At 44.0% G+C, this 19,395-nt stretch overlaps 1 protein-coding gene across 12 annotated transcripts in view; it reads left to right on the top strand.

The window, feature by feature from the left end:
• Positions 1–19,395, top strand: part of SH3KBP1 (SH3 domain containing kinase binding protein 1) — a 332,004-nt gene that overhangs the window by 65,596 nt on the left and 247,013 nt on the right. For 2 of the 12 annotated variants that reach the window (XM_027963244.3, XM_060407719.1), the window contains exon 1: positions 12,994–13,140. The exons of the other annotated variants lie outside the window; for them this stretch is intronic. In XM_027963244.3, coding sequence (XP_027819045.1) covers positions 13,087–13,140 — 54 coding nt within the window. In that variant the 5' untranslated portion in view covers positions 12,994–13,086. Of the gene's footprint in view, positions 1–12,993; positions 13,141–19,395 lie in introns of those variants that run through there. 12 annotated transcript variants of the gene reach the window in all.

Raw genomic sequence — 19,395 nt, 5'->3', positions numbered from 1 at the left:
TCTCTCCCCAGGTGGCTCCCAGCATGGGGTGTGAACTGCACCTTGTTACTATTGTTATTAATAATGATGAGCACTGGATATAAGGGGAATTTTTAGCAGGGGCTTTTCTACCCCTCTCCGGAATGAGTCCAAGTTTGGGCATATAAAGGAAAACTGCTACTTTTCTTAACCGCCCAATATAACACTATTCTCTAATGTTCATGCATTTACATACAGAATATCTCTAGTATTTTAAAAAAACTCTAATCAGTAGTGTTGGAGCTCTTAAATCACATTGTAAGAGTTAGAATTTTTTTTATTTTTATTTTTATTTTTTTTATTTTTTTTTAATTTTAGTTTTTTATTTTTTAAATTTTAAAATCTTTAATTCTTACATGCATTCCCAAACATGAACCCCCCTCCCACCTCCCTCCCCATAACATCTTTCTGGGTCATCCCCATGCACCAGCCCCAAGCATGCTGCATCCTGCGTCAGACATAGACTGGCGATTCAATTAAAAATTAGTTTTACACGCCCGCCAGATGTACAAATTCTTCAGGCTGATAAATTTTGATGTGAAAAAAAAAAAGTTGGTGTCTCCAAAACCAGGAAGCAGAACATTCCAAGTTTATAGCACAAAGTAAATTTGATGCGTTGCATAAAATCTTTATTCAAGAAGGCCTTACGGAATGAATGCCATCTTCCAAAGTTTATTGAAGGACATGAAATGGTAGTCGTTTAAAATAAAAATGGTAATTTTTAGAATAAAAGTTTTCATATGTGAACAAGTTGTGTGGTAACTAAACTTCTCCTTTTTTGATTTTCAACTCATCCATTCAACTTTTACTTAATTATGACCTTTTAAAAATCAAATTTTCATCTAAGATTTCTTTTTCATGGTGCAGGTAGACAAATCTGCATGAAAGTGTCTATAGTGTGGGTCATATTGAGAAGCCATCTTCCCCCTTCCCCATAGTACACACACTGTGTGTGGGAAGAGAGTTTGCCATGACCTTGTCTTTTTACTTGGTCATTTCAGCCTTTTCTGCTGTGACCTGTGAGCCTGGTCAAGTCAGCCACGTTCAGCACATCCTTACTGAGGTCTGTGCCTGGGACTCAGTGCACTTTGACCTGGAGCAGTCATGCCTGGTGGTCTAGAAGCTGGAATCTGTATTTATTAGCCCTGAGACCTTGGGGAGGCCATTTGATCCTTCTGCCCAGGTGTCCATTTCTTTCTTCTTATGAAAAATGGGAAGGATGACAACGGTATATCTTTTAGTTGGTGTCCTTGGAAGAATGCACGAGAGTACACATGTAGGGCAACTGAGAAGTGTTTGATACTTATTCATCAGCCAGCAAATGTTAGCTATTAAAACAAGTATTTAGCCATGCTGAGAGATTGGGAAGATACAGAGATGAGAGTTTTCCAGTTGGTGCTGAGATGGAGGTAGGGCTTCAGGTTTTCTTGGTGGGGGCGAAAGTAACAGCCCTGGAATTTGGAAGGGTGGGGAAGGGGTGCAGGGAGCGCCACAGGCTGTGACGCTCTTCATCCCAGTCAGCCTGGCAGGGAGCTTCTGAGCCCAGACTGCCCGAGAGAAGAGCAGAACAGGCAGCAATGGCCAGGTGTTGGCACTGCCCCTGCCTTGGGGCAGTGATTAGCAGGAGCTGGCGGTGGGTGAGGGTGGGCAGTGTGACCTCAGCTTGAAAGCCACCTAGGATCTGGGAAGGAGGCTGGAGACACAAGGTCTGTCCTGAAGCTCTGTGTGGACAGGACACCTCATGGGCTGCCCAGGAGACATTTGGTTTCACTTTGGTTTCTTAACTCCCAAGGGGATTTGAAATAATGTATCCCCCACCCCCTGACTCCCAGGCTCAGGGGTAAACTTCCTCATCTTTCTGCCCCTGTGGAAGATGAGACAAGAAGTTCTTGAGGGAGGTTCAGGGAGAGGAAAGGTGGAAAAGTGAATGTGTCTTTAATGTGTGTTCACTGTACGCATTAACGCGAAAGCCACACATGGATGTATTCAGCTATTTGAGGAATGAAGTACGTGGCGTTGGGCCCTGTTAGCCCTTGGCTGCCTGTTTTGCTCGTCACGGAGGAAGGAGAGTTTCATTTGTTGTCATCCTTCCTCTGGGACCACCAGGTTTTTCTCAAGAAAAGTGACACAGAGATGATATCCTGTGTCTGGGTATCCGGGTGGAAAACAAAGCAGGCTGGCCTGCGTTTGGAGCCGCAAGCTTGTATGAGCCAAAACACGCCCTGCCCTGGCTTTCTTGAGGCAGGTGGTCCCAGATGTGAGGTCCCAGAGTGAGGAGCCTGCAGCGCCACTGCATTCCCAGGTGGCGTGGGGACACTCTGGCACCGCCTCCTCTTACACCCAGTCTTTCTTTGAATGAGGCAGGACAGCTCCTTGGTGGCGGCCCTGAAGCTCTCAGGGCTGTAATTTTCCTGGCTGTGAAACAAGGCCATGGTCAAGATCTGAGATAACTAGTATCAGTACAGTGGGAGGCCAGGTTACAATGAAAAAGGACTGGTTTTTGCATGTTGTGGAAGAAAAAAAATTCAAATTATCTTTAAAAGACTTACTATAGATGTGCATCTTAGTCATGACTGTAATAAACTATAATTGGCACTGATGATAAAACATGAATGTGGTCTTAGCAAAGCCATGTGTGTTTGGACAACACCTCATTGTCTGTAGTGTGATGCCAGCTACTGCAGGGTTTGGTCACTTGGGATTCATTTTCTGACCACATAGATTCATAGTAAAGAAATGGTATCCAAATCAATAGGTTGGCAGGTTGTAGGCAGAAGATACATTATGACTGTTTAACATGGTAATTATTATCAAGTTATAACCGCTAGACCTGTAGTCACACTGTAATACTGAGGCCTTCATGGGCACAAATAGAAAAGGAATCAGGTTTATTGCTGGTCATGCTGTATCTGCTCACAGCTTGCCTTGTGTTCAGTCTTTAACTGTTCCTCTTGGCAGAAATCATGAGTGTGTGCACAACTTTCCTCTCCCCAAACCTTGAAACTGGAATAATTGTCAACCTGACTACAAAAAAAGTACATCTGCCATATGAAAGTAGCTTCAGCTATTCTGTGTCAAATGAGTAATTATGACATTAGACTCTGATGACACATAATATGAACTCTGAAAAGTATTTGAATATGGAGCATGTCAGGTTTGTGTGGTTTCTTTCAACTGTTGAGAAATTGCTTCTTTGTGCTTATTGATTTTTTTTTTTTCCAGAGAGTGCTGTGTTATTTGGTTCGAAATGTCACATGACAGATGCTCTCTTTGGTACATATAATCCATGCAATTATAACGTGAGCTTCTCCTATCAGTGGTGGTTAAAAGTCTATATGCCTTTATTCTCTTATAGCCTGTGATATTTTTTTAATTCAATTTAACTCACCCTTTTATTTTAAAACTTGAATTCGAATGGATTCCATTAACAGGTATTTTAAGGTGACCATTAAGACTAGGATGCTGCCAGCTTTCAGCTAAACATCGTCCCCAGCCCTTGAGCTCGAGGTGCAGTCTAATTTCGAGCCTGTTGCAGTGCAGGAAGGTAAACAGCTGTGGTAACGACACAGCACAGCCGACGAGTGATGGTTCTCAGGCAGGGGAAAGTGTGTTATTTTGCTGTCTGACTGGTCACCCTGATTGCAGTTCTACCTGGAGTGCATCTAACAGAACCACGCATGATAATTAAAGCTGCAGATTCATCACTGGTAGAGCCATCCCATTTAAGGCTCACTACAGCCAAGCTTAGGCCTGTCTTCATTCATTACAAAAAAAGCCGAATGAAGATGCATTCTACTGAAAAAGATTTCCTTTTAATTGGCACATACAAGTGAATACTAAAGCATCAAAATAATTAAAAGTCACCTTCTTTGCTGATGAAACTTAACTGGAGGGCCCTTCTTGGTCTGTGCCAGGCATTTGCCATCCTCAGACTGTGTGGTCATGCAGGCTCCTCTCAGCCCTGCAACCCATCTCAGGGTCTGTCGTGATGGCAGAGATTGGTAGGTTATTCATGTCTGCCCATTTCTTTCCCCAGAGTGACTAGAATGGTTGTAAGTACAGAGAAGAAGTGTGTTAAATATTCATCTAATTGAATTGAATAGAATATACAATCCTTAAGATTAATTGGAAGTTTTGAAGTCTTTAATGGTTCATTTTTTTCATAGCATATAATTTACTTGCTATTATCTAAGGTAGTGAATTATTTAAGTAAAAAGAAAGTTCTTTCCATGAGATGGATCTTACCAAGCCTTTGCTGCTTTCATTTGTATGCGATTAAAGGTTATATTAATTTAGTAACGCAGGTAAGGGGAGATGTGGCGGGCCGAGGTTTGCGGTGTGTGTTAATTAGGTTCCCATGTGTTGCCTGATATACTGCAGCCTGGGACGCAGCACTTGCTGAATGACCTGTGGTCCACAGGCCATGCATTAGTAACTTCACATTCCCAGGAATATGAATAGTAATGGTTGGCTATCAGTTTAAAGGACAGTGAATCAATTAACATGTAATATTGTCATGTACATTGATTTATAACCATGTACAAATAAATTGTTCTCTTTTAAGACATTAATTTTTCTATTTTAGTTTCCTCTTTTACTTTGACACTAAAATTGAATGGTATTGGGGTGATTTAAATTTTTTCATAACAGTTTCTGAGGTGTTGCCAAAAATGATGGTTATTTTTTAAAATTCAGGAGACTTCTGTGTATTGTTGAACAAGAACCAAATGTATACATATCTCAGTCTATTTATATTATAGTACCATTTCCCACTGTGGCCACCCACACCTTAAACTTGAAATGTTACTGATCTATTAAAATATAGAAGGGCATGAGAATATAAACAACATCTACCTACCCACCACCTAGTTTTATCAAATGTTACCATTTTGTCATACCTACTTTTGATTCTTTAAAAATCAGTAAAGAGACTTCTGATTTCAGCTCAGAGACAGAGAGAGTTGCGAAAATGTGCCTCCTACACTTACAAGAAAAAATCTGGACAGACTAGAAATGAACAGAGAACAAGTTTGCAGAGCAAACAGTCATTTCAGAATCTGGAGAGAGAGGAGGGCACTTTCTGAGACATAAGACTTTTGCTTACTCGAGACAGAAGCCACCAGGCGCCACAGAAGCAGGTAGAAAGATGAAGCTCAAGTTTTGACAGCTTGCTGGAGGCTGAGTGTAGGCTAACACCAGTGGGAAGCTCCTAGGGGCAGTGGTGGGTAGAAGGGAGTCTTACCCTTTCCTAGGCTTTCCCTGCCAGGAACCCCCCCTGGCTCTCACAGCAAAGCCTGGGGGAAATCCAGAGAAAACTCACCGTGTGGTCTGGGGGTACTGTCTCAGGAACCACTGAGAAATCTGCTTAGATCCTTGTCCCTTAAGGAACAAAAGGTTTCCTCTGTGGGGGGAAGGACGTGGTCTGAGGGCACCAGTGAAATACTATTGCAGCTGGAGGCAGGAATTCCACTCAGTCCCAGCCCCTACCTCGCCTAAAGCAAAGTCTTTGCATGGAAAAGGGCCTCAAGGCTGTGGACTGAAGATACTGGAGACACCCCCTGCAGCTGAGGAAACGGGTGAGCGAGGGGCAGAAGCACTTTGAAGGTGAACCCCCAACCCTCAGACACAGGCCCCCTGTGCATTCCAAAGACTGAGGATCAGAATATTCGAGAACCCATTCTCCCCGAGCATGCTAAGAAGCCTCCAGGAGTAACAGCAGTGGATTTCAACAGGAAGAGCTACGAGACAGGTTCTCTCTGGGGAACAGTAGAAAGGGAGCCCCAAAAGTCGAGGGTGTGAGGGGGCAAAAATGATCACCAGAGGAATTTCTAAGTTTCTAATGTCCTTGGGACCAATACACAGCAACATAGCCCAACTATTGACTAAATTAGCATAAATCCCTCAGTAAGGGCTCATTTATCTCAGTAGCTACTGCTGCTGCTGCTAAGTCACTTCAGTCGTGTCCGACTCTGTGTGACCCCATAGAAGGCAGCCCACCAGGCTCCCCCATCCCTGGGATTCTCCAGGCAAGAGCAGTGGAGTGGGTTGCCATTTCCTTCTCCAATGCATGAAAGTGAAAAGTGAAAGTGAAGTTGCTCAGTCATGTCTGACTCTTCACGACCCCATGGACTGCAGCCTACCAGGCTCCTCCCATGGGATTTTCCAGGCAAGCGTGCTGGAGTGGGGTGCCAGTGCCTTCTCTGCAGTAGCTACTACCCTGTACAAAATGTCTGGCTTTCAATCCAAAAAATACAAGGCATGCCAGAAGGCCACAAAATGCAGTCTGAAGAGGCAAAGCCATCATCAGAACCAGATGCAGATATGACAGAGTGTTGAAACTGTCAAACACATAGGTTACCTAGGTCTGTCCACTGAGTGCCCTTCATGTGCCAGGTGCCAGTATGGGAATGCACTTCACAAGGTCTTTGCCTTAATATAAATACAGGAGGGGGAAAGGATCGAGTGACTGGTGGAGTGTGTGAGCTGTTTCTGTTTCATCCAGAGTCATCAGAGAAGGCCTCAGGAGCAAGGTGACATCGTAGCTCACACCTGAGTGGTGAGGAGGCTCTCTGTGACTAAGGGCCATCTGAATAGAGAATAGCAAGTGCAAAGGCCCTGAGCCATGAACAACCTTGGATCCCCTCAGGTTCAGAAGGTCATAGCACTATGGGGATGTTGCTGATGAGAGTGACCCTTGCAGCTGTCACTGTCAAGGCTAACCCAGAGAGGAAGTAGTATGTGGGTTTCTTCCTGCTCTCATTCTTCTGTTTTTTAAACACAGGCAGGAATTACTCCTCTCTCCCTGCATTTTGAGGGACAGTGAGAGTTTATTATTTGATAAATAATAAACATTTTTAATAGCCACTTCAGGACCTGACATAGAGGGAAAAGTAACGTGAATTTGCTGTTGTGAGCAGAAGTCTTATTCTTGGGAGTGTTACTACTCTTCATAATTGTAGAGAATATACATAAATTCAGCTAATCCTCACCCCTAGACCCCCATCTGAAATAGTGATTATTCCTCATATTACAAACAGGAAAATTGAAACCAGAGAGGTTATCTGACTTGGTGAAGACTGTAGCTCTTTTAAAGGTCAGCCTTGGTGTCTGAACACCAGTAGCCCTTCTTCGAATGATTGCCTTGTAAGAACTAACTGGAAGGATGGGTATTCTTAAAATGAGCCTCTGGTGAAAAAAAAATCGTTTAATTCTTATGGTAACTCAGTTTATGGTAGAGTGTTGGCTAGTGAAATTGCCCAGGGAAATGGATTTAATAAATACACTGAATAATCTATCATTTGCTCATTTGTCATGAGTGCTTAAATCAGATGAAGATTGGTAGTTTAAATAGTTTCAACATCCCAAGTCCCTCTGCTGTCTTATTACTGCATGTATTACAATGTAACATTGATACTCTGAAGACAATATTGCCTGGTAGTTGCCTACCCTCGGCATTCTGGAAATCAGCATTTGTGATCACAATAACTGTATGTCACTGGTACCAGTCTACTGTTTTATAGAGTGCATTTTTCACCTGGCATGCATTGGGTCCGTGTAGAGCTCTTTAATACTCAGAAACTTGGCTGGTCCTGCTGGTGTGCTGGGGTAGAAGTTGAATGTGGCTGGTAGCTTTTAAACATGCGCAGTACCATGAGTGTTGATGCTGCCAGCATGAGTGGAAAAAAGTGTTAAATACTTTTCATAATTTTTTCTATAATAATGCTTCTTTGTTAAGAATAAATGTCATAATATAAATAAACCATATCAAGTACACAATTTGAGAAGAACTTTATATATTCATTGATTTCTGGTTCATTTATTTATTTATTTTTGCCATTGCCATTAGAGAAAAGAAACAAAAAATCTTTTCCACAGGCACATTTCTTGACAGAAGCAAAAGTTTGCTCATGTTAAGAAATGAAATATTCATTGAAGGGAATGTAGTCTGGGTGTAATAATTGAGTGCCTCTTGTGTACATAGCTCTCTCATCTACACCATTCATGGTACTGTATTGTCGTTGTTGTCCAGTCACTAAGTCATGTCTGACTCTCGACCCCATGGACTGTAACCCACAGGCTCCTCTGTCCATGAAATTTCCCAGGCAAGAATACTGGAGTGGGTTGCCATTTCCTTCTCTAGGAGATCTTCCTGATCCAATGATTGAACCCATGTCTCCTACATTGGCAGGTGGATTCTTTACCACTGAGCCATGAGAAAAGCCCCATGGTATTACATTCTGGGTAGGAAAAACGGTGAATTCTTATACAACATTTTCCATGGACCAGAGAGGTTAAATAATTTGCCCAGGGGAGAGCAGATAGTCAGTCAGAGCTGAATTTGAACCTGTGGGTGGTTTCACTTGAATCCGTGCTGTCTCACTCCTAATTGTACTATGATACAGGGGTACAGGATTGTCAGTGTGGCTTTGCCTACATTAAAACAACAACACAGATCTTAAGTAGCACGAGGGATACCCTGATTTGCTGGGTTCTAAAAACCTGCTAGAAATCTTTGCTGAGCTGGGTGTTGGGCTACTGAGAGATTGTGTGTGTGTGTGTGTGTGTGTGTGTGTGTGTGTGTGTGTATGTGTGTGTGTGTGTGTTTTAATACATAGCCACATTTGCTTGGAACCACGACTTCCTGTGAATGCCTTATGAAGTTGTTTGAGCAAGAGAAATAACCATATGAATTTTTAAAAAGTTTCTTGAAGTATATTGATTTTTAAAAATGGATGCAATTAGTAGTTCTCATGAATCCTAAGAATGATTTATCTTGGCATGCATTGGGTCCGTGTAGAGCTCTTTAATACTCAGAAACTTTGCCGGTCCTGCTGGTGTGCTGGGGTAGGAGTTGAATGTGGCTGATAGCTTTTAAACATGCGCAGTACCACGAGTGTTGATGTTGCCAGCATGAGTGGAAAAATGTATTGCTTTAATTGAACAAACAGGCGATGTTTAGTCTTTTGACTCCCTTTACATTTAATCTGACTGCTCATAGTTTCTGGGAGGGAGGGAGGGAGGGAGGGAGGGAGGGAGGGAGGAGGATTTGGCCCTGTTGTTCATCAGTAAGATCCTGACAAACTGGGATATGGATTCTGAGGTCTGATGGTGACCTCCTGCTACTGCTTCTTCCGCTTGCAAAGGGAAAACAAAACACGACCTAGGAGATGGTGTAGCCTGAGTTTCTCACACTCTGTCATGCCTCCCGGCCTTCGTGATCTGTCCTTTCCCATCTTGTGAAAGTGCAAGTTCGGGCTCAGGGAGTCTTGGCCAGGTGGGTGGGGAAAGGCTGAGGTTGATGCTTCTTTTAGTAGCCAGAGTGTAACTGGCCCTTTTCACCCAGCCCTCTATTGGGGGGCTGTCTTGGCTCCCTGAGTCACTTGGAGAAGTTTGAATACTATGGATTTCCAGACCCCACACCAACTAATTGGATTAGAGACACTGGGGCTGAGGCCAGCCAGGTATTTAGGGAGAAAAAAGCTACTGAAGTGATTTCATGATAAATCTGCCACCTTTGGTTTTATTGTGAGGGGGAGAAGGGGGATAGTGACAGCTTTGAAAACTTCACTGTTGGAATCAAATTGAGATGTTTAAAGACAAACTTCCTGACATCCTAAGAGCTTCCTGTTTGATCTAAACTGTGTGAGAAATCTTAGCATTCCCCCCAACACACAAGGGAATTGACCACTTCTTTAAGATTGTGCGCAGACTGCTTTAAATCAGGGCGCATAGAGAAAAAAGCAGAGTACTTAATGGTTAGTTTGCTGATCTGTTTAGCATTAGATAATGTCTGTGAGGGCTTGTGGAGTGCATCCAGGGAAGCTGGGGCCCAAATATGGAAAAGAGGAGTCATGATTATGAGGTAGGACTTACAGTTACCATCGCGAATATTTGAAGTGTTGTTTCAGCTCTTTCCTCTACTCCTGGGTTGGAGTTGCATTTCTGGGACGTTTGGAGAGCCGGGACAAGCAGGAGGGCTGGGCCATGTCTTTCTTGTGATGAAGCATCCACTCCATGGTGGGTTTCTGTGGGTCTTTCCTTTCACAGAGTGACTTTGTTTTGTTTTGATCATTGAGACTCTCCAGGAACTGGCTTTTTAACGTTCTTAAGTTTTGCTATTAATCTTTTCCCCTGAGATCCTGCCGGCAGATAAGACATTTGGTGGAAATGATCTTGCCAGCATTCCTCCATTTATTGGGTCCCTTTAAAAATGTGCAGTCTTGCTTTATTTTATTTTATTTTATTTTTTTACTTTATTTTACTTTATAATACTGTATTGGTTTTGCCATACATTGACATGAAATCAAGTGTTTCCCATTCTAGTTGCATTTGTGACTTTTGGTACCCCAGCTCTTTACCTTGTGTAAGGATTAAAGAAAACAAGGACAACTCCGTCATCAGGGGGGAAAAATGGATTCCCACTCTTCCTTTTCTGAAAGCTTAGACATGGTGAGAGACACGATGTGCATTGTCACCATTACCTTCTGCGTCAGGGAGCGTTTGAGCCGAGAAGCCGACGTGCTCAGTGTGGTTGCAGATGAGGGGTTCCTCACACGGCGTGTGCATGTTGGAGGGGCCTGTGTCTCTTGCTGGACCTGAGATCACTCTAGGCAAGTGGGTGTGGATGAGAGCCAGGACACTCGGGACCTCACTGGCTCACCCACCCCCAATGTCAATGACACAAGTGACCTATAGGAGAAGCTGGTGTCCTCCCCCAAAGAGAAAGAGCAGACCAGTTCAGTGGGTGTCTGCTGAGTGTCTGTTATGTCTGGAGTGCTCTTTTCGGTCCTAGAGTCTAGCCTGAAGAGACAGACCCCAAAACATACTTTTTCAACCCACCATGGCAAGCACATAGTATGCTCAGGGAGCCCAAAGGGATGGGACCTGAGAGCCAGTGTAGGATAAGCAGGATGAGATTAGTGAAGAGGATAGCTGGAGCTAGAGTGAGCAAGAAAGTGGGTGTAGTGTGCTCAGAGGCTGTGGGGAGACAGTTGGATGAGTTTCTGAAAGCGAGCCTTGCCAGCAAGTGAAGTGGGAAGTGGGGAAAGTGAGGCTGGCAGGTGACGGGGACGTCGCATCCCTTTGTAAGGCACTTGGATTCTGCAACGAATTGGGACGCACTGAAGGAAGGATTTTAAGCAGGGACATGTTCCGTCAGCTGTGGATGAAGGTAAAGGCTAAAGGCCCTTCATCCTGGGACTTCTGAATGAGCATCTGTTCCCATGTAGCTTTTTTTTTTTTTTAACAGCTCTATTGAGATCTAATTTACATACTGTAAAATTCACCCATTAGAAGTGTTCTATTCAGTGGTTTTTAGTATATTTACAGAATTGTTTAACCATCACCATAGTCTAATTTTTGAACTTGTCTATCACCCCCACCAAAGAAACCTTGTGCCCTTTGTAGTCACTTCCATTTCCATGCCCAGCCCTAGGCAACCACTCATCTTTGTAACTTCTCCGTTTTCTTGAACATTAAGGGGGATGTTTTCTGTGAGTGTTTTATTAACTTTAAAGGAGTCTCTTTTGCCAACTTACAAACTGTTGCTCTTGGCTCCCCTGACTGTTCTTGTCAGCAGTGCTTTAGCTCATCACCCAAGGCAGTGTGATCAGCTGCTAAAAGTGACATCAGAGACCTATGTTCTTACTGTCTCTCTTCCACTGTATGCGTCTGGCAGTAGCTTCACCCAAGGACTGGTTTCTCTGTGGTCATCAGGCCGTTGTAGGATGACAGGCTTTGGCTATGGGGCCCTCTGCTTCCTTGTTCATAGCTGGTTATGTAGGAGGAGTCCTTTCCTGCAGCCTGACTGGGTGAGCTTACTTCCTGTTGCTCACCCTGAACCAGTGATTGGGTTGCAATTAATAAGGCTGCCTCTCTGAAGCTGGGAATGGGCTCTGGCGGGGGTGGGGGGAGGGGGGTGGAGAATAGGTGGACACCTGTAACTAAGAGTGGTACCCGAGCATTTTTGAAGCTGACCCTAGCTTTCTGTCTCTGAAAAGTGTCATCAGTTCAGCTCTCACTAATTCAGGAGTTCATCATAGTTTGATCAGGGAGTGCTCTGAAGTTTACCTTTGGATGATGTCATGGTGTGGGCAGTAAGGGGGATGGTGGTAACATTAACTTATGTGGGATATTAATGATTTAAGTCTCTTTAAAAAACCTGTTTGCTTTAGGATAGAACTGTTTAAATATGTCACTAGTAATAAATAATAGAAAATCATTCTTATCTAGTTATTAAGTTAGCCCCTTGGAATCTCTCCTGGAGGAGAAAATAAAATAAAATCCTGTCCTGAATATGTCAGTGTTCAAGTTACCATATGAACTTGGAATTAACAAAAATTGACTTTCTTTCAAGTATAATCCATGCTTAACTAAGCCAAATAGACATTCTGCCAGTTATTTGGACTTTATTAAATTTGCTTTATATGTAGTAAAAAATCAGGGTAGGCCTGTGCTTTGCACAGTCATTTATTTGATTATGAGCTACATTTTCAAGTCTATTGTGAAGTGAGGTTTGTCCCCATGTAAGTACTGAGTGTTTGCTGGTGCAGCTCTTAATGGTGAGAACGGATGTTGAAGAAAGCAAACACCATATGCCCTTTGTTCCCCATGCATGTCCCCTCCTGGAGGCTGGGTGGAGTGTTTCAGCTGTCTTGAATAATCTCCATTTTGCTGTGACTGCAGACTTTGTGGTTCTCCAGCTCTCCTCTCCTATGTTAGTTACAACTTCTTCCTAATTAGGTAGCTCTTCTTCCTCTTTCACCCCCGGGGTCATAAAGGTTCCACACTCTCAAGTGCCAGAGACTGGATTAATTTGGAAAAAGTGTATTTCACTCGATTTGTGACAGAAATAAGCTCAGAGAGAGAGGAAAAAAAAAAAACCAGCCAGTGTGAATGTGTAGTGGGAGGGGCGGGCAGGCGGGCGGGCTGGGTACGGGACAGGATGCTTAGAATAATTCTGCTGCCAAGTGAATCAGAGAGACTCGTAGTTCTCGCCGAGCACAGCACACACTCCTGCCCAGAGTTCAGACACAGTCAGCCCACACTCACCATTTCATACCCCACAGTATGGAGCTTTCCGCAGCCAAAGCCCCGAGCGCTGCTGCCGATGCGTCTGAGATTGTAAGTAGGCCATACATCTGTTTCAGTTGTTATTCCGTCTGCATCTTTTGTAGCCTGTTGCCCGACTACTCTGTAGACTGGGAGGGAGGCATGATGGGGAATTCGGTCCTGGCTCAGTCCTTCCACGATGGTGAGCAACACCGCTTTTCATTTGGACCCAGGCGTTTGAGTTTTCTTGTTTGTGGAGAAAGGGAATTTCTTCCCCAAGCCCTCCTCTGTGACAGAAGTGACTCTCGGCTGATGGCAGCATCCATAAAGATTTCGAACAGCCCTGTCATCTGGTGGGGTGGCTCTTTCCTTCTCCTGACCACTATCAATGAGTTTTTTCCAGGGAACACGGCATACAAGACAACCCCAGCCAGCCAAGCCCACTCGCGACCCCCCACGCCTGCAGGTGGCCCTTTCACGGGTGAAGTGTCCCTGGAAAGGGTTGGGAGCAGGTAACATTTCTAAGGTAGTTGGCAGAGTTGGGAGGCTGGGATGAAGGCAGCTGTGGAGTCCAGCTTTCCTATAGTGGGAAGAAACGATGGGACAGGAGAGGGGGGAGCAAAATGGGGGAAATAGGACAGAAAGAGCAGGGTCTTTTCAGACCGCCAACCTGTTCCTCAGTGCCAACTCAGGTGGCACACGAGGCTCAAGTCCTCACTCAGCTAACTGTAGCCTGGGGCCACTCACAGAAACCTCTTTGAAGTTGTACTTTTCTCATTTGAAAGTTGTGATCGTTGCACTTCATGGAAATGCTGGGGTATTTGGAGTGATGATCGTGAAAGCGCTTGGCACTTGGTAGGCCTTCCCTAACCATGTGTTTTGCCCTCCTAACCCCATCTCCTTCCTTAACGGGGTATTAGACCACTGACCCAAGGAGTGTGCTGGACTATGAAATGCCGCCTGTGTTGCTGTCCCCAGCTTGTTTGGCGGCAGTCATGGTGGCCGTTGAGTTCTCGCGGTTGGTGTCATAGGCTTATCTTACTCGGCCATTTGGCCTGGTTACCCTTTTATTCACGGGCACATGACTCCCCAGAAAAAAGAGGTCTTGGGGAGAAGTTGTGAGTGGGTCATGCCCATGTGCCACAGACCTGTTTGTGTTACAGACCATGGAGCCTGGGGACCCAAGTGTCGTGAGTCCTAGAGAAAAAGTGACCACTCAGAAGAGTCATTTCTTGTTCAGTTTTGAGTTTCTGAGTTATGAATGCCTGTATTCAGCTGGAACAAGGGAGAAGATAAAGAAAAGATAGAGCTTGAAGAACACTGCTCAGCAATTCATCTAATTTTGGATTCAGAAGTAGGTGTAGAGCACCGTCGTGTTGACTTGCCACCAGTTGTTTCAGTCAACCTGTTTATGGATTTAGGCAACCTCCATGTGCATGGATCAATGCTCACTTACCTTTGCACCATCGTGTGTGTTAGCTTGTTGATGGGACTTTCTAGAGCCTGTCTTGTTAATTAGTTTTATTCTACGTTTTATATTTGCTGACTGTGAGCTAACTGCTAGTAATAGTGTTCCCTTGTCAGTTACAAGTTCTCCCACCCCTTTCTCTCCATTGAATTCCATGTATTTTATCTCACATGTAGACTAAAATTCTTTGTCTCTAGCTGGCAAGACTCCTCAATAACTGTATCTGTGAGCTCTGAGACAGTGGTAATTTTGTTATTGATTTTGGAGACATCATATCATAATCTGCACACTTTGTTTTGTGTGCAATGATTTAAGAGGGCGCCTTTCCCCTTAACCATCATCAAAATCATGTGTCACAGTGTACCAACTTTCAGTAGCTCTCTCTTGCTCTTCACTGGACTCTGTCATCTTGCCCATGGCTGGCTGTGCCTTGTGTGGTCTGGCACGTGCCTGCCTCTCCAGTCTCATCATGGTCACCCTCCCACTTGGCCACTTCCTTCTCCCCTGGGCCCTGGCCACCCCCGCTCCTCCTGAGCGCTTTTCCTGCTGCTGGTCTCAGGCACTTGGGGTGCCGTCGCTGGGGAGCACCCTTCTCTGGCTGTTGCTTGGCTGCCTCTTGCTCCACTTTCAGGTGTTAACTCAGAGAAGCCCTCCTGGGCCGTCTTATCTAATGGGACTTCCTCCATCTTAGGTTTCCTTTCTCCTTTCCTGTCACATCGCCGTATCTATTTCTTGCAGAGTGCTTACATCACAGCCTGTAAATCTCTTGTTGCCTCATTGATTTTCTTGGCACTTGCTACCTCCTCCATTGGAATTTCAGCCCTGGTGCAGGCAGAGGTCTTGTCTGTCTTATTCCACTGTATCCCCAAGCCCTAACTCCATTCTGGACACTTAGTAGATGCTCAACAAATATTTGTTAAATAGATAGAGGCTTTGGATGAGGGCTACAGTGGATGCCTTTTAAGCAGTGTGTTTCTACAACCTGATAAAGTTAGTTCCCGCTTTTCTGTGCTGGACCCTCCCATGTGCCTCCGTCATTGCTCTGGTACTTTGGGAGCACTCCAGACCCTAGGACCCTGTTTCCCTCTCCTGGCAAGCCCATGGCTGCTATCTGGAGTTGCCCTCTAACTGTTGTAAGCATCACTTTTGTTCTCAAAATGAAAACCACCTGTCTCCAAAGTGATTTGCTTAAAACAAATGCTTATTTCTTTACCAAGGCCTTCCTCCCCTTCTGCCTTTCATCACCTCCTGCCAAGAATAATGGGAAAACCCTCTTATCTTGGAAAGTGGTTTTTTCCTCTGCTCAGAATCCACAGCTGGATGATTTATCACCCAGTGTGCTGGGCAGTAGCTTCCCTGCTCTGCCACTCTCAGACATCAGAGGCCTGAAGGGGGTCCCATGATGGGGGCTCAGCCTGGATACTGCCCATCTTTGTATATTTCCTTCAAGCGTCCTTCCTACAGATAAGGAACCTAGCCCAGGGCACCAAGCAAATGGTGGCAGGATTGGAGACAGTGTCTTAAGTTCCCTGTGGTGGACTGTCAGCCAGATCACTGATCCTTTACACCAACTCCAGGAGGTAAATAATATTACCCTCCATTTTTAGAAATGGTAAGATAGAGGCTCACAGAGGTTATGTAGATTGTAACCAGCCAGGATCAGAACCCAGGCCTCCTGGCTTCCAAATTCTATTGTCAGTGTACTCAGTGTTTCTTAGGCTTTTTTCCTACTGTGTCCTGCAGTTTTTTAAAAAGTCTGACAACCTAGTCTACGTGTGCACATATAGTACACATGTGCATATACAGACACATACGTAGAGTTGCAAAACATCTCCTGAAGCAATAGTTGCCTTCATTGTGTATGATGTGCTCTTTTATTCTGTATTCTTTTTAAAGAATGCTGGTCAGGTTATAGCAGGATTCCATTCTTTTTTTCAAGCTGAATAATTTTTCATTGTTTTTATATGCCGTGGTGTCTGTATCCATTCATCCATAACTGGACAGTGAAGTTGTTGCGATATCTTTGTTGCCATGGGCTGGTGGGAGACGGCTGTGGGGAGCTGCTGTGCAGTGGGTATGAAGTTCCAGTTATGCAAGATGTATGTATTGTAAAGTTCCGCTGTACAGCAATACTGTGTTGTGTATTGTAAAGTTCCGCTGTACAGCAATACTGTGTAGTGCACTTAATTTTTAAGAAGGTAGTTCAAGTGCTCTTACCACCCCATGCCCACACACACAATATTGGTGAGGACCTTCTAAACTGATTGCATGGCCCACTAATTGACAGCAGTCTCAAGTGTGGAAACTGGCGAACACTAGTGTAGGTCATGTGTAATATATGCTTACTTTACATAGAGGTTTACGCGATGTAAGCTACTTTCTAAAATGACTGTGAAGTATAGCATAAGAACACATATAAAATGCACATAAGAGTAAGCTGTTTGAAGTTTTGGAAACTGAACATATCTGTGTAACCATCAGATCAAAACACACACCGCTGATTTAAGCTTCTTTGATTCAAGACAGGCAGACGTGGAGTACAACAAGAAACAGATAGGCCCACAATTTGTTCTGAATTATGCACATCCAGCTTACTTGATGGAATTTCTCTTTTTAGATCCATATTTTGTGTTTCTAGTGACGGAACCAGACTTGTATTTTAGATCTAACAGCCACCCAAGAAATGGAACAAGGTTTCTGTAGGGATCGTCAGAAATGGGCAGAAAAGGAGGCTGGCTGAACATGGGCCTGGCAAAATATGAATGAGGAAGAGGAGGGAAGGGCAGGACCTCACAGTGGGATATGGAAACATTCAAGTGTGAGGATTTATGGTGATTATAATTTAGACCAATTTTACTGAAATTGGCGATGGGAAGGAGGGTGTGAAGGAAGGAAGGAAGGGAACTTGTGATTAGAGTCCCAGGCCCTTAGAAGCCAGTGAACTTTTCTGTGAAATAAGGAACCTCTACCTCTCATGGTGAGTGTTGACTTTTAGAGAAAATTGTTTTAGCACACTGAAGCAAACTGCTTATTTCTTAGTGAAAGACATAAATGCATCTCAGTGCAAAAGCAAGCTAGAGTTAACACAGCTTTTCAGCTTTCATAATAAATGTGTTCTGCAAGCTGTCTAGGTGGACAAATTGTACACAGCTCTCTGTAATGGGATGTTTGTAGAAATGAAACAGAGCAAATACTTTACTGAGCTTTTAAACATTACATGCTCTTACAAAATTGTATTAATCAACACCCTTGGTGAAATGCAGTGATAGCAAATTTTGTCAAACTGTGCAACCGTTTCCTTGAATCAGGGTTTTTGGAATAATAATAAAGTCCTTTAGCTTTGTGGATTAGATAAGCTCTTACTCATTGTTCATGCTTGTGAAAGAGACTTGGAACTTTTATACATTTGGTATGTGTTTCCTGGCATTCTTGACCTGTGGTGCTCACCGTGGGTTTGTGCTTAATTCTGCAAGTGTTGTGACTGTGTTTGTGCAAAAAAAGTCCTGGGGCTGTAACACACACACACACACTGTGGCACAGAGGAGGCGCCCTGCTGGGGACAGGGAGTGGCTGTGTCTGACTTATTCTTTGCTTGGAGCGGAGTGTCAAGCCAGGGCACTAAGTACTTGCTAGATGAATGAAGGGAGAAAGGGAAAAAAAAATCATAGGTAGCATTTACTAGTGTATACTGTGTGCTTTGCCTCTTTTAGCTGATCTAATCATTAGAACCAGCCTTTGGGGGTGGGCACTGTGAATATCCTTATCTTTAGAGTGACTTCATGTCCCTGTTTGCAGGAGGACTGTCCTGGTATCTGCCTGTTGTCCTGGCATTGACATCAGTAGCATCCTTTTCACTCCAAAATGTCTTGGTTCAGATGATAAATTCTTTCACTCTAAAATTTTCTGGTTTGGATAGACAGAGGAGGAAACTAAGGCACAGAGAAACCGCATCACTTTCCATGATCACCAGGCAGTTGGCGGTAGTGCTGGGTTTCTTCCTAGAAGTCTGACTCCAGATCTTGTTGCTTGACCATCAAGTTCTGCTGCTTCACACCTTAGGCCAAGGAACATGTAGTATAAAAACAACGTTCTTGATGGTTCAAATCACCACTGTGACATGTGACTCAGGGTAGGGAAGAGTGTGCTGGGCGAAGACCCATTGCAATCCTCTGTGTGCATTCACCGATAAATGTAGACAATGAGTAGCTCAGGGTGATCATACTGTTCCTGTGTGTGTGGTGCTTCGTCATTTACAGAACCCTTTCTCCTCCAGTATTGTGTTGAAACTTCTTGTACGCTCTGGGGCGTGGGTGGTGGTATTTCCATTTTAGGAAGAAGGATGAAAGATCAGCAGGCTGCTGTGGTCACCTGCCTGAGGTTTTACAGCCAGAAAAGGAGCTGATCCAGGATTCAACTCCGATATTCTGCCTCCATCAGCAGTGCATTTTCCATATGCCAAGCCATGCCTTATGCAGCTATTTGATGGTGCTGCCTTTAAAAATCTTTTTAAATTGAAGTACAGTTGATTTACAGTGTTGTGCTAGTCTCTGCTATACAGCACAGTGACTCAATTATACACATATAGACATTCTTTTTAAAAATATTTTTTCCATTATGTTTTATCACAGGATATTGAATATAGCTCCATGGGCTGTACAGTAGGCCCTTGTTTATCCATCCTGTAAATAATAGTTTACATTTCAAGGGTGCTGTTTTGGAGCATAAGCATGTCACCTGAGGATTCATTAACCCCAACACACAGGACTTCTCAACTTTGACACTGTTGACATTTTGGGCTATTTCAAGGCTATTGTGAGGCTGCCCCGTGCAGTGTGGTATGTTTAGCATCTCTGACCTCT

Source organism: Ovis aries, chromosome X (genome assembly GCF_016772045.2).
Source record: "Ovis aries strain OAR_USU_Benz2616 breed Rambouillet chromosome X, ARS-UI_Ramb_v3.0, whole genome shotgun sequence".
Classification (NCBI taxonomy): Eukaryota; Metazoa; Chordata; class Mammalia; order Artiodactyla; family Bovidae; genus Ovis; species Ovis aries.
This window is presented reverse-complemented; position numbering and strand designations above follow the sequence as displayed.